Genomic DNA, 14,044 nt, shown 5'->3' with positions numbered 1-14,044 from the left:
ATGTCATTTTTTTGCTTAAGCTGATAATGATTTGTTTCTGTTGCATAATAATGGCTACCATTTACTGAAAACTAGCTCTGTGCTAGCTTTACACCCATAGAGATAAAGCAAAGCAGTCTCAGAGAGCTCAGCTAACTGTCCCATGAGCACACAGCTAGTTAGGTGGCATTTCTAGGAAACCTGGAATTGGGACACAGCCCCCGACACCTTGTTCTTTCAGCAGTCCACAAGGTGCTTGATTATCATCTTGCTACTTTTTTGGATATGTCAACACTTTTCTTTAAAAATTCTCCCTTGGGCCGGCCAAGGGGCTCAGTTGGTTAAGAGAGTGAACTCTGAGCAACAGGGTCGCCTGTTCCATTCCCACACAGGCCAGTGAGCTGCCCCATCGCTGAGCTGGCTCAGTCGGTTAGAGCTCCTGCTCCTAATAACAAGGTTGCTGGTTTGACACGCGCATGGGATGGTGGGCTACGCCCAATGGGCAACTAAAATTGAACAGGGCACCTTGAGCTGAGCTGCCCTGAGCTGCCAGAGGGCAGCTGGATGGTGACTGGACTTGGAGCTGAGCTAGCTGCGCCGTCCACAACTAAGATTGAAAGGACAACAACTTGGCTGTTTCCCTTCCCCAATTCCCCAATAAAATCTTTAAGAAAAACAAAAATTATCCTTTTATCTGGAAAGAATGGATTTGTTGTTTTCTGGGTTCAGAAAATGTAAAAAGTGGAGGCAATGCAGAATTAAACGTTGAGTTTACTTTTGATCCACATCTGATACTTCTGTAGGGCTCTGACCCTCTGCAAGAGACCAAAAGAGCCTTCAAAATGAGTGGAGACGCCCACAACCTGTGAACCAAGTTCTCCGCCAGCCACCTGTTACCGAACAGAGGAGGGTCTGTACTTCGTTGCGGTAGTTATCCCGACAATACGGCCGTGAGCCTCCCGGCCGCTCGCTTCCCCCACCCCAGGTGCGCGTCCGCGGAGACCCAGCGCGGCTCCCGCGCAGGCGCGCGGGGGCGACGTTTCTCCGTGGCTGTGCTTCGCTGCGGGTGCTGCCGTGTCCCCGCGTGGTTCCCTCCTAGCTTCTTCTCCCACTCGCCCCGCACCCAGGGTCTCCGCTGCCCCTTCTCCGGTCCGTCTCCATTCCCCGGCCAGGCCAAGCCGGGCGCGGCCCCGACCCTGTGACCCCGCGTTGCACCATGCCCGAGCAAAGTCCCCGGGGGTGTGAACCCCAGCGTTCCTGCCCCTGGGCGGGGACGGGCGGCGGCCTTGCGGGGAGCCGAGGTGGCGAGCGCGCAGTCGGCCCAGTTCTGCGGCTCCGGCCCGGGCCCCGCAAGTCCCCCAGGAACTGCCGCCGCAAGCCCCGGCGCTGTTCAGCGCCGCCGCCAGGCCCGCCCGCTGCTCCCCTCACAGGCCGCCGCCGCAGCCATGGCGGAAGTTCATAGACGTCAGCATGCCCGGGTTAAAGGAGAAGCCCCCGCGAAATCCTCCACACACAGACATGAGGAGGAGCTGGGGATGGCGTCGGCCGAAACGCTGACCGTGTTCCTGAAGCTGCTGGCTGCCTGCTTTTACGGCGTGAGCTCCTTTCTCATCGTGGTGGTCAACAAGAGCGTGCTCACCAATTACAGGTAGGGCCGAGGCGGCGGCGGCCGAGGCCGCGGAGACGAGCGGGCGGCGGCGCGGGACGCCGGCTCCCTGGACTTTGGCTGCCAAAGTTAAAGCTGAACAAAGTTGGGAGGGCGGGAGGCTGACATGCGGCCCGGGCGGCGGAGCCGGCTGCGCGCGCCGGCCTGGGGTGGGGGTCCGGCTCCGGCGCGGAGCTCCGGACGGCCCGGCGCGCGTCCGGGGCCGCGTTCGGAAAGCGCCTGTCTGCCGTGCTCGCCGCGCAGCGCCCTGGAAACCCGGCCCTTCGGCGCGCTGGAGCGAAGTTGCTCCGTGACTTGTTGGTCCCGGTGCCTGCTAGGCGGGGAGCAGCGTGAGGGATGCCCGCTCTTCTCCGCGGCGTGGGCCGGCGGCCGGGGGCTTCGGGGTTCCCCGAATTCGCTGACAGCCTCTGGGGACGTGCGCAACCTCAAGCCCATTTAAAATGATCCCGGTGCTGTCACTGGGACTGCGAGGCAGAAGCATTTCTGCTTTAAAGGTGTGATACCGTTGAGGAGACCATGTCTTCACTTCCTTCAAAAACCCGTTGTAGGCAGCGGACTGAAATTGTAGAATCCAACAAGCTGAGGCAAGTGGCCGCCCGCGGCTACAAAATCAGTTGTCAGTGTTGCCCTGACAACTCGCAGGGACTTTTCTCAGCGATTTTCATTTGGATAAGGGGCTGACATTGGTGTGTTTTGTATCAGAATGCATTTTAAGGTTGCCGATATGCAAACTGAATTCACAAAGCAACGTTTGGGTTTTTCTAACGCCCCCCTTTTTTTTCTCTCTCTCTCTCTCTTTACGGTTTTGTAGATTTCCCTCCTCGCTCTGTGTTGGACTTGGCCAGGTTAGTTGGAATCTTCAGCATTGCGTGGTTTCTGTCGTTAGAACTTCTGTGTGTGTCTTTATATGTAGAACAGTGAATCTGTGTTCTCCGTTTACAGATGGTGGCTACAGTGGCAGTCCTCTGGGTGGGAAAGACGCTCAGAGTAGTCAAGTTTCCTGACCTTGACAGTAATGTACCTCGGAAGGTAAAAATAAATAAATAAATAAATAAATAAATAAATAAAGTAATTAAGTAATACCTTATTTTCTGAAAAGAAGTCACTGTATATATATATTTTTTTATCAGTGCCTTGCATGTTTAAAAGTTACAGCCTTGATGTTACCCAATCCAGTGAGTACAATAAAAGTAAAGAAAAAAGCCCCTAGAAATCATGTGTTCTGTTTTAATTAATGAACCGTTTTGGGGAGTACAACCATTTTACATTTTGTACATCCATCTAATCTAGCCAGTGTATTCTGAAGTCATTAGTCTTTGGGTTTATTTTCTTATTCTGCCTACATCAGCTTGACTCCACATGAAGATGAAATGCTTTCCCTTTTTCTGCTGACATTAGAGCCGTGGGCTAGTGCATTACCATATTTTAAAGGAAATGATGTGTCTGTCCCACATGGTTTGGTCGGTCGTGTTCATATTTCTATTTCTTTTTTCCCCCCTCCATGCTTCCCTCTGTCTTTCTGCCATAGTAATGTTGTTTATCCAAGAATAATATTGTTCGGGTACTTTCTGGGGGCCAAACTTGTGTGTGAGAACTAATCTTATGTTTTAAGGGGAAAGAATTTGATCATGTAAACAAAACTGTTTCTGTTTGAAAGAACCTTGTTAGCTATCTTTATTATTGAGTTTTGTTATCCCTTTTTAAATTTTCTAGACGTTTCCACTACCTCTACTATATTTTGGGAACCAAATCACGGGACTGTTCAGCACAAAGAAACTGAAGTATGGATAACTTTATTTTACTAGTGAGGTTAATATAATGTATTCTTAAAATTATACTTGAATGTCAAATATTTAACACATTGTTATTGATTCTGGGCGGGGAGGGGGGAAATGAAAGGACCAGAAAGCTTCTGTTACTAAATAATGATTACACTAAAGGTTTTAGTTTAAGCCCTTCAAGTTTAAAGAGAAAGGAGATTGGTTTTTTTGGGTTTTTGTCCTTCAGTTTGATGATAAAAGCCTTAAAATGTTATTAAATGCTGTGATAGGAGATTTTCATTATTTTTCCAGACCTATAGTAGAGAAGGATATATGCCTGCTTTTGGGGATTTAAATTCTTTAATATAATTAATAAGTATTATATTTTTGGCAAATTCCACAAGCAAAATCAGAGGGTGGGTATGAGAACTTTCACAGTTTTTCTTTTAACATGAGGTAGTTAAAATAACATCAGGTGGCACCTTGGTTGAAATATGATTAGTATTTTACCCATGGCCATGTAACTATAGAGGCAGCATATTCGTTTTAGAAAGAAGTGATAGCTCTCTATTCCATGACAACTCTGTCTTGTTATCCTCTAACCTCCCAGTTCTTGGCTTCTCCACTTATTGGGTGTAATATTACAGTTATACACATAAGAAAGCCATTTAACAGAAACCCATGGCTTCACCACTTCCACATGAACTAAACCCCTGGCATACTGGATGATTTGTAAGACAGAATGAGTATCAGAGACAAAGTGTTTTTCATTTCCTCTTTCTTCAGACCCAAGAAACCTGACAGAGTGACTATGATAATATCTCTGGGAAGGGTTCCATGGAAGTCAAATTCATCATGGGTGGGGCATCCTTTTCCACCTCGTTACCCACTTGGAAAGAAATGCAGACCTGCTGCAAAGTGCTGCTTATGTAGTTTGCTCTTTTTTCATCCACCTGTCCATCCCTCCATCTACACCCTATCTTTGATTGCCAGCTAAATATAAGGCACTTTGCAGTGAGATGAGATATATTCATAACTAACTATATTTGCAAGAGGCTATATGTTTGATCAGTGCAAGCAAAATGCTTTGGGAATTAGACGAAGACACAGTTACTTCCACAAAAGGACAATTAAGGAATGTTTCATGGGGTAAGATTATCATTGATATTATTTGGAAGATTGGGGGTGGGAAGGGAGGTCAGTAAAGAACGGAGAAAGAAGTCGTTTTCTCTTAAATACTAATGTAACCCTTCAGGGTGTTTGCATAATAAGCAGAGTAAAATTTTTTAAAAAGTGGCTGTTGGTAGTCTTTGATAATAGATGTATGATCTCTACCATTTTATAGTTAGTTTGGTGTTTCTCACTTTTACTAGTTTTGTAAAAGCAACCCTGTCAGGCTTTCAAATAAGAATTATTTCAAAATAAGGGTTTAATTTAATCACAGATTAACCAGCGTGAAATTTCCATAATGGAAGGAAAAGATTAGCATTATTTTAAAATACTAATTTAGAGAACCTTTTAAAGCAGTTAAAAAATAAATTGTTAAGCTTTATTTTACCTAATTATCTTTTTCCTTTTTTTGCAGCTTGCCAATGTTTACAGTTCTGAGAAGGTTCTCCATACTGTTTACAATGTTTGCTGAAGGAGTTTTACTCAAGTGAGCTTAATTTCTAATATATCTAGTCTTTAACAAACTTGAATCACCTAGAAAAGGTATCCAGCATAATGATTGTTTAATAATAATGTTAAAATTGTTTGTCTTGCTTCCACTTAATCTTTTGGAAAGTTTAAGCAACTTTCTCTCTTTGCTATAGAAATTGATAGTTTATGGGAACCGTAGCTGGGGAAGTTATGAATTGGAATTAGAAACCTGTTTGAGCATGAGATAGTCTTTCAAGAATGTCTATACCTATTGCTGCCACTGGGTGAAAAGCCAGGTCAGAACCATCAGTATAGGTTTTAAATAGTGTTCCTGTCTTAGCTACTTTACTACAAATATGTGTGACCTTTTTCTACCTAAAGAAATTCCAATTTGGGGCTGGCCGAGTGGTGCATTGGTTAAGAGCTGGCTTGGGACGCCAGAGGGCCCTGGTTCGGATCCCACATATGAGGACCAGTGACACTACCCTCTACAGCTAAGATGCTGAACAACAGCTCAACCTGGAGCTGGGCTGCCGTGAGTCGCTGGCGATGGTGTAGGCTGCAGCCCCTGCTGCAGTGGGTTGTCATGGGCTACCGTGTGTAGCCAGCAGCCAGCGTGAGCGGCCAGCAGCTGCTGTGAGTGGCCGTCCAGAAGCCGGCGACTGATCTGCCTCGCCCGAGAACAGCGCAATGATGGTGCCAACTTGGGCCAGTGAAGCAATGTCCTCTACAACTAGACTGAAGAACAAAATGACAGCAACTTGTCTGTTCCCCTTCCCCAATTCCCCAATTAAAAAAAAAAAAGAAATTCCGATTTGTTAAAATTCAAACTCAGTAATAGTAACATATGATAAGAATAAGAAAAAAAAATGAGTATACTTATTTATATAACAAAATAAGTTTTTGTTTCATTAGTAGGGTTCTTTTAAATATCCAGTTCCTTGGAAACATTTAAAATATGGTTTATAGCTTTTTTTCAAATAAAACATTTTTTTTTTGTCTATGATATAAAATGAGTGAGTCTTTGTGAATAAAACCACATGTATATATTTAAAAAAATTTCTTTTTTGTAGGAAGACTTTTTCTTGGGGTATTAAGATGACTGTATTTGCAATGATTATTGGAGCCTTTGTAGCTGCCAGGTAAGATGTGGGCCTGTATAAACCTATGAACACATTAGAAATTATCAATAATTATTGATAAAGAATGATCACTTACCAATAAAGATAATATTTTTTATAGGCTGAATAAGAATTATGTCTTAGAAAAGTATCTTTTTGAGTGTGTTAAGATCAAGAGTGGCAAAACCAGATTCTTGAAATTCTTAAAAGTTAAATTCATGTAATTTAGAATTTATTATGCTATCTCCTACTTACTGAGCACAGACTATGTGCCACACAATATGTTCGACATTTTACACATTATTAGTTACGTATTCACAACTCAGGTATGAATGTAATTTTCCTATTTTATAGTTGAGGAAACTAAAACCTAAGTTCGATGACATCTTAAAGGTCACACAGCTAGTAAACAGCAGAGCTGGCTAGAATTTGAATCCGTGCCTGATTCCAGAGTCTATGTGCTTTTATAAACCATGTGGCATTCCTTACTTTGCATGCTGAGAAAGAAAATAGTGTCTCAGAAAAGGCAAATGATAATGAATTATTTGCCTTGTGGAATAATAAATAATAGAATTGCTTTCTTTGGCCTCACTTAAGATATATCACAAATGCCATAACTTAGGTCTATTAAATATTAAAGCTTTTTCCATTGTTCGTAAGCTTTAGTTTTCAAGTGGATGGAGAAAATATGTACCCTAAGACTCAGAAAATTAAAATGATGGCTAGAAGCCTTCTACAATATATCACTCAGCCCAGAGCATGTATGTATGGGTTTGCTAATGCCACAAATTCTGCCTGACATGTATTTTCCATTTGGGAAGTCCAGTGTGCCTCTTGGATTGGCTCATTTATCTTCATCATATCCTCTTGGTATAGACGGGGGAAAATGTAAGTCAAATTCTATTCCACCCTGAATCTCCAAGTGAAATTTCATCCTTGAAAAAAGGGGAGGGGATTAGAATAATTGGTTACTAGAATTTTATTATATAGCTGACTGCTTTTCCCTCTAGGCATCATTGCCTCCTTGGAGAAAAATTCTATATGAGCATCCTGCCTTTCTTTTTGAGGTGTCCTTCTAGTCTTAAAGCATTTCATTGAAGCTGGTGGAATACAAAATTGAATCAAGAAACAGAGGTTCTTCAGGGCTAACTGGCCTGCAGAAAGTTTCTGAGGAAGATTGCTCTCTGGACCAGCCTTAACTAATTAGAACCTTTTACTTGGGAAAGAGATTGGGAGGAAGTCTGGAGTTAGGGGTTGTCAGGCTGCTTGGAAGAGTGCATGAGGCTAGTTCCGCCTAAAACTGTAGTGGCCTAGAGTTCCTCAAAGCCTCATTCCATTTAGATACAAATATGTAGTATCTTTGCAAAATCACAGAATATGGCACTACTATTTAGCTTGGTGCTAAAGTATGTTGAAGGCATATTTTTCTTAGATTTTCATTTATTATGTTCAATTTTATAAATTCTTATCTCTACTAAATACTAGAAAACCCGTCAGTTTCCCTAATCCAACTAGTTATACCTCATAGGTGCATTATGCAATTATTTAAGTATTTGAGTTCCTGATGTGCACTTGGATACTGCTGTAGCTCGATCTCAGAATTAAACATGATCCACGCTTCAGAAATTCTGCCTAGTGGCCTAACCACATATGCAAAACAGCCCTAACTTTTGTGTGAACCTTTGGAAAATGAATTGTTAGCAGCTTATCTTTTAGATTTCCTTACCTGGGAAATTGATCTCTGATTCCTTCTGCTTGCTTCAGATGTAATAGTGAATTTGGTTTCTTGTTCTTGTTGTCTGACTGTGAGTTTAGAGCAGTGTGCTATTAACTGACATGATTGTTTATTGCTATTGAGTTTGTTTAAGTGTAGTGCTGCTTATTACTGAAGACTCTTTTATTAAGAGTATAGAATTGCAAACCAGGAATCAAGAAATACTAGTAGTTGATAAAATGCTAATGTTCAGTTACTTAAATAAGAATATGCTCTTGCAAATACTGTAGTTCAGACCTATTTCAAATTAAATGCATGTTCTTTAAATGTATGTTGTTACTAAGGTGTTGCTTATGTTTTGCAGCTCTGACTTGGCATTTGATCTGGAAGGATATGTTTTTATTTTGATAAACGATGTCCTGACAGCAGCAAATGGTGCATATGTAAAACAAAAATTAGATTCAAAGGTGGGTAACAATCTAAAGCTTCTTTACGAGGTATTTACCAGTGTTGGGAATGATAATGTCAATTCATCAGGGAAAAAGTGGGGAATAAAGAAAAATACTTAGGAGGGATAGGAAAGAAACAAGGGATCTCTAAGGGTAGAGAAGAGGATCGTAAATATTCATGGCTGTGTGCTAGAGGACTTGGTGAGGGAACTGGATAAGAGAAATATCTGGAAGCCCTTGAGCAGATTTGAGGAGAAGTGAGTGTGGGAAGGGGCTGCAGAAAAACAATGAACTTCATGTATTAAGGGACTTCACTCCCTAAAGTGCTACAAATAATGGGAAACTTTAGGGAGCATTAGGATCTTTCTCTCTCAGGTACAACATTTGATTTCCCTGGCCTAGATCTCATACACATGAACTTTATATACCCAGCTTTTAGCTCTCGACCTGCAGCATGCACACAACGGCTTTAAAGATATTTTTTGTTAGTTTGTCTTCTATATGCTTTGAATATAGACATATTAAATTTTATTTTTAGATCAAGACAGATCATCAGAAAACTGAATCTTTGAGCCACGTTGCTTTACTTACATTATGGTATAAGATTGCATTATTTTAAGAAGAAGCTATGTGGAGCTCAGCTTTACATGTCATAGGTTTGTTATTGAAGGAGTTGTCCTTTCTCTCATAATGTATCCTATGTGAGGATCCACATGAGATATTTATCATAGATGTTACCATAGTTTTTCCTGAGTAGCTGGTGTATTTTTATCTCTTAACTAAATCTTGTAACTGACCATGGCTTTATCTCTTTTCCTATCCACATTTTCTCTTCAGTCAGATGACCTTATCTGCTTAATTTTGAGTCTGCTCTATTGTACAGTATTCCTGAAACTACTTCAGGTCCTTTTTTGAAGTTCAGATCATAAATACAAATGCCTTACCTACTTGATAGTAATATTAGTATTGACTTTGTATTGTCTTGGCCACGGGCTTTGCCTTCTCCAGAAAGAACCGTAGAACACATGGTAACAACTAGTCATACTATGTTTTGGGAGTTGTAGATATAGTAATCTTAATTTTCAATGTACTTCACATATACATTTTCAGAAAGACTTCACTGGGAAGTTATGTCTGTCTGTGTTGGTCTAGGTGTGAGTCTGTGTGTCTGGACTGTCCATCCATCTCTCTTAAATGGCACTCACTCTGTTATGGTTCTGAGAAGCCCAAGACTAACTTGATGACTTTTTATTAAATTCTGGAAAGGAAAGGGCTTTGTTGATGTGTTTGTAGAGATGTATGTACTCGTATGTGTTAAAAATAACCTCTTCCCGTTTACTATTTTGAGGCAATAGTTGATGTCATTTTTATTTCTCTGATCTTAAGCACTCAAGGAATGTATTTGAAATAAATTTAAAAGTTTATAGGTTTACTTTTTTTTCTTTTGAAAGCTTAGGTTATTTCTTTATGTTTGAAAACTTCTGACTTGGCTAATTTGCTGTGTATATTGTGGGGGAGGGGTGCGTGCGTGTATGTGTGCGCGCGCGCGTGTGTGTGTGTGTGTGTGTGTGTGTGTGTGTGTGTGTGATGGGGATGCTACTTTGCATAGGGTTGTGCATATCTATCTGCTAGAACCAAGTGAAACATTTAATCATTTTCTATCCTAGGAGCTGGGAAAATATGGTCTGCTCTATTACAACGCACTGTTCATGATTCTGCCCACCCTGGCCATTGCATATTTTACAGGAGATGCACAAAAGGTACGATTTTCTACCTGTGGTTTAATGGCTTATGTTTTTGAATTGTATTATTATTTATAACCAAAAGATAGACTGTAGGGCTGTTAAGTAATATGCTTATTATATGACCAAACAGTGAGAATTTACTTTCTAGCTTGCTAATATGCTAACCTTTTTTTCTTGCATACATATTGGATAGTACCAAAATGGCTCAAAATACCTCATGCTGTCAACATAAAAATAGTACATGCCAACTAGTGCCTTTCTTTTATGTGCCAGAAAGATGGAGGATGGGAATTTTTACGTTTCTACTAAAGTAGAAAATAAGAATAGTAGCAAACTATGTCTGAGAAACAAAAAATCCTGAAATAGTAGAATTCTTCAAACTTAACCAAAATGCTAGGCATCTCTAGAAGTTCTCTGTTTTGGTGGACAGTTATCATCCTGATTTTAAATCCCAAGATGGTTTTTTCCCTCAGGAGATATTTAGCACTATGTGGTGACTTAACCATATAAACAGCAACTAATGTAATAGTTTACTCATTTTCTGCAAATGTTTAGCTCAATAAATCCAGAATAGAGTAGCAAAATAAATCCAGACAAGAATTGTTCTCTAAAAGAAGTCCATGTTCATAGGGAAAAAATCGATACCATTTTGTTAGAATTCACAAAATTTTGTAAACTACATAAATGGAAATCTAGAATTCTGCCAAGGATTTCTGTACCAAGAAATCTAATGATTCTTCTAATGATTCCCTTTGCTAATAGTTTCTTCAGAATAAATATGTTGGTTATGTACTCTTAATAACAGTGACAATTCCCACAAATCAGTGGGAGCTGAAACAAAGACCAGGTTTTTGGAAATAGATTGTTAAAAAGGTGCTCTTGAATCAAAGGTAGGAAAAGGCTGATTGCTTATAAAGCTGGTTTTTTGTTGCTTTTTTTCTCCCCCAAGAACTTTCTTTTAAAAAACTGGCATAGATCATCTTGAACATGTGCAAGTGTTTTAATGAACTGTAACCTGGCAGCCAGCAGGTCTAAAAATGACACCAAAGTAGGAAACAGACCTATTGCTCTTACTGATAGAGTGTTGAATAAGTATTTTGTGACTGTGAAAAAAGTGGGAAAAGAAACTAATGCTATTGAGTCCCTATTATATGCTAGTCACTTTATCCATGTGATATAATGTAGTCCCCACAATAGCCCTAGAAAGTTTGAATGATTTCTATTTTACCAATGTGGAAATAGAGATAGCGGTTCAGAGAGACTAAGTAACTAGCCCAATGTCACACTGTCGGTGGGTAGTAGAGTCACAATTTAAACCCAAACCTGACTCCAAAGACCATGGTCTTTCCACAGTGTTTTGCCTCCCTCTAGCAGACAGTCTCTGACAGTAGCACCCATCACTCTTTAGCTTTGGGACAAGAATGTAATATAAAGTAACCAGGGCCTTCATGGCAGCACAGATGATTCCAAATCTTGAGGCCAATCTGTACATGAGAAAGTTAGGAGAATTAATATGGATAGGTTATTCTACAGACTTGGCAAAGATGGAATGTTCATTAACTTGAAACTTTGACTAGTAGCTACTTGAAAAAATTGAACCAAAGGAGAAATTTCTTCATTCCAGAGTGATTATCATTTAACTGGAAGTTATCTGCCAGGTTGTACGTAGCATAATTCATGCATATTTCAAAGTTCAGTAACACATTCAATTAGAAATGCTTCAATATAATTAAGAATGTTTACTCATTGTGGAAAAATTACTTTACCACCTATATTAGGACGAGATTTAAATTTTCTTCTTCTTTTTTTTTAAGCAGATGAGTGAAATTTGAGTAATCCTTTTTCTTTTCCAATGAAAATGCCAGACAGAGGTCAAGAAAGGTTTATTTTGGAAGTATGATGTTTTTGAGTCGGTCTAAATACTTTCAAGTGGGATGATAAACTAATTATGGAAGCTGAACTCATTGTTTTGTAATTAGACCCCATCAGTATTTCGAGTTTCATATGTTTGTTCATTCTCTTATTATTAATTAGTGTGGTTTTTATAACACATTATTGGAGTATAGATGGACACATTAACTGGCAGTCTCACAATCTCATGCTCTTTTTCTTAACATTCTCTCCTTAACATGCTCTCCCTGTAACATTCTCACATTGTTATTAAGTGCTATTGTGTGTCTCACAGTGTTAGGCTCAGGTGATAAGAAAAAAGATTAATTAGGTGGTTAATTTTGCCTTTGAGAACCATACAGTCATCTTGGGGAGCACACCTGTCAACATCAGAGCAATAAACTATTATAAGTTTTGTGGAAGAAATGTTTTGGATGCATTGTGGGGTATAACATGGAAGTGGTTCAGGTCTGTCTCCTTGTTGGTGATGGAGTACCTCATTGAGCTTTTGCCTACACATGAAATTAAAATATAAGTGATTTGAATAACCAGTGTTGTTTTAGTAGGTTATGAATTAAATTTGAAACTTAGGAAGTGAGAGTTCTAGGTTTGACTCTGTTTCTAAATTCCTTGTGTGTGACATTTCACTGCAATTTCATTTTAAGTTCAATTCAGATTAGTATTTCTGAGCATCTTCCTTGTGCAAAGAAAGCCCTGTGCTTGGGAATACATGAGAAATGTGACATAGTCCCTGCCATAGAAGGAAGACATTTTTTGTGCTACAGAGATGGTATAAGATTGAACAACAAACTGCTTGCCCACCATCAGTACCATAAGTATTTAAGTTAGGAAGAAATTTATGTGGGTTGAGTATCAAGATTGGCTTTTTAGAGGAGATAGGGCTTGGTTTTTTTATCCACCAAATGCAAGTATGCTAACTTATTTTAGGTATCGATGTTGAGCTATAACTTAGAGAAGTGGTTGAGTGGCGTGCGTTTATTAACCAGCATAGAATCAATGGGTAGAAGCCATAGACAGCATAATGTGTTTAAGAGGTATTCTACAAGAGGCTGCAGTTTATTTATTCAACTGGAAAATTCAGTTTCATAGTAGTCAGTGGGCTATTTGAAGTCCTGGTAAAAGGGGTTCACATTACAGAGCAGGATATATGGAAGGATTTCAGGTAAGAGTTTTCTAGTAAGTCAGTTTCATTTTTGGTGTGTGTGTTTTAGACTTGTGGTTTTTTCCTAAAATATGTATACCTATAAGTGGACAGTCACTCATGTATGTGCATGTATTTTTTTAAATAATGGATACATTTTTGTGTGACAGTTGATATTTAAATAAAGCTGTTCCATATTAATAATTTGGGCCTACTTCTGGCCTTTAGTAATACACTACCTATTGGGTATGATGTCTTGTACCTGACAAGGTGCTTCGACAAATTATTTTCCCTGATGCTCATTGTATACCTGTGAGGTAGGTTGTTGTCTGATTAGGAGAGGAGGTTCAGGACATGCTTAAGCTTGCACAGTGGCAGAGTTTAGAACTAGAACCCGCCTATCTGACTCCAGATTGATCCCTGGCTGTTTGCCTGATTATATCTATCTCCCAAAGCCATTTGCTGCCTCCCTGACTCATATTTTCCCCGTTTGGGACTTACACAGGGCTTTCTTACAGAGCAAGCCCAAGATTATTTGTCGTTACTTGTTTATTAATAATCATATTTCTTTCATTCATTGAATATTTATTTATTGAGTGCTTCTTATGTGTCAGGTGCTGTTCGAAGTTTAAATAAAAATGCCATGTTGCTGCTTTAAAGGAACTTGGCAGTCCAGTGAGGTGAGATAGACTAAACATAATTATATAACAAGAACTACGAAGAGAAATAAAACGAGGAGAATGATCGGAGACAGATGGTTTTTGAAAAGGATGGTTAGGGAAAGCATCTTTGTAAGTTTCATTTGAGCAGACACTCAAGTGGTCTGAGAGACCAATTTTTGCAGCTTTTTGGAAGGAGTAATCCAGGTCAAGGGAAGAAGAGGCTCTCTGTGTGCTGAGGTGGGCGTGTTTAGCTCA

At 40.1% G+C, this 14,044-nt stretch overlaps 1 protein-coding gene across 1 annotated transcript in view; it reads left to right on the top strand.

The window, feature by feature from the left end:
- Positions 1-617: 617 nt before the first annotated feature.
- The window catches only part of SLC35D1 (solute carrier family 35 member D1), a 38,340-nt gene continuing 24,913 nt past the window's right edge, over positions 618-14,044 (top strand). The window contains exons 1-8 of the mRNA XM_019646771.1: positions 618-1,627; positions 2,457-2,490; positions 2,588-2,674; positions 3,359-3,426; positions 4,991-5,062; positions 6,120-6,188; positions 8,246-8,348; positions 9,998-10,090. Of these exons, the coding sequence (XP_019502316.1) occupies positions 1,425-1,627; positions 2,457-2,490; positions 2,588-2,674; positions 3,359-3,426; positions 4,991-5,062; positions 6,120-6,188; positions 8,246-8,348; positions 9,998-10,090 (729 nt within the window). The 5' untranslated portion in view covers positions 618-1,424. The remainder of the gene's footprint in view (positions 1,628-2,456; positions 2,491-2,587; positions 2,675-3,358; positions 3,427-4,990; positions 5,063-6,119; positions 6,189-8,245; positions 8,349-9,997; positions 10,091-14,044) is intronic.

Source organism: Hipposideros armiger, unplaced genomic scaffold (genome assembly GCF_001890085.2).
Source record: "Hipposideros armiger isolate ML-2016 unplaced genomic scaffold, ASM189008v1 scaffold_106, whole genome shotgun sequence".
NCBI lineage: Eukaryota > Metazoa > Chordata > Mammalia > Chiroptera > Hipposideridae > Hipposideros > Hipposideros armiger.
This window is presented reverse-complemented; position numbering and strand designations above follow the sequence as displayed.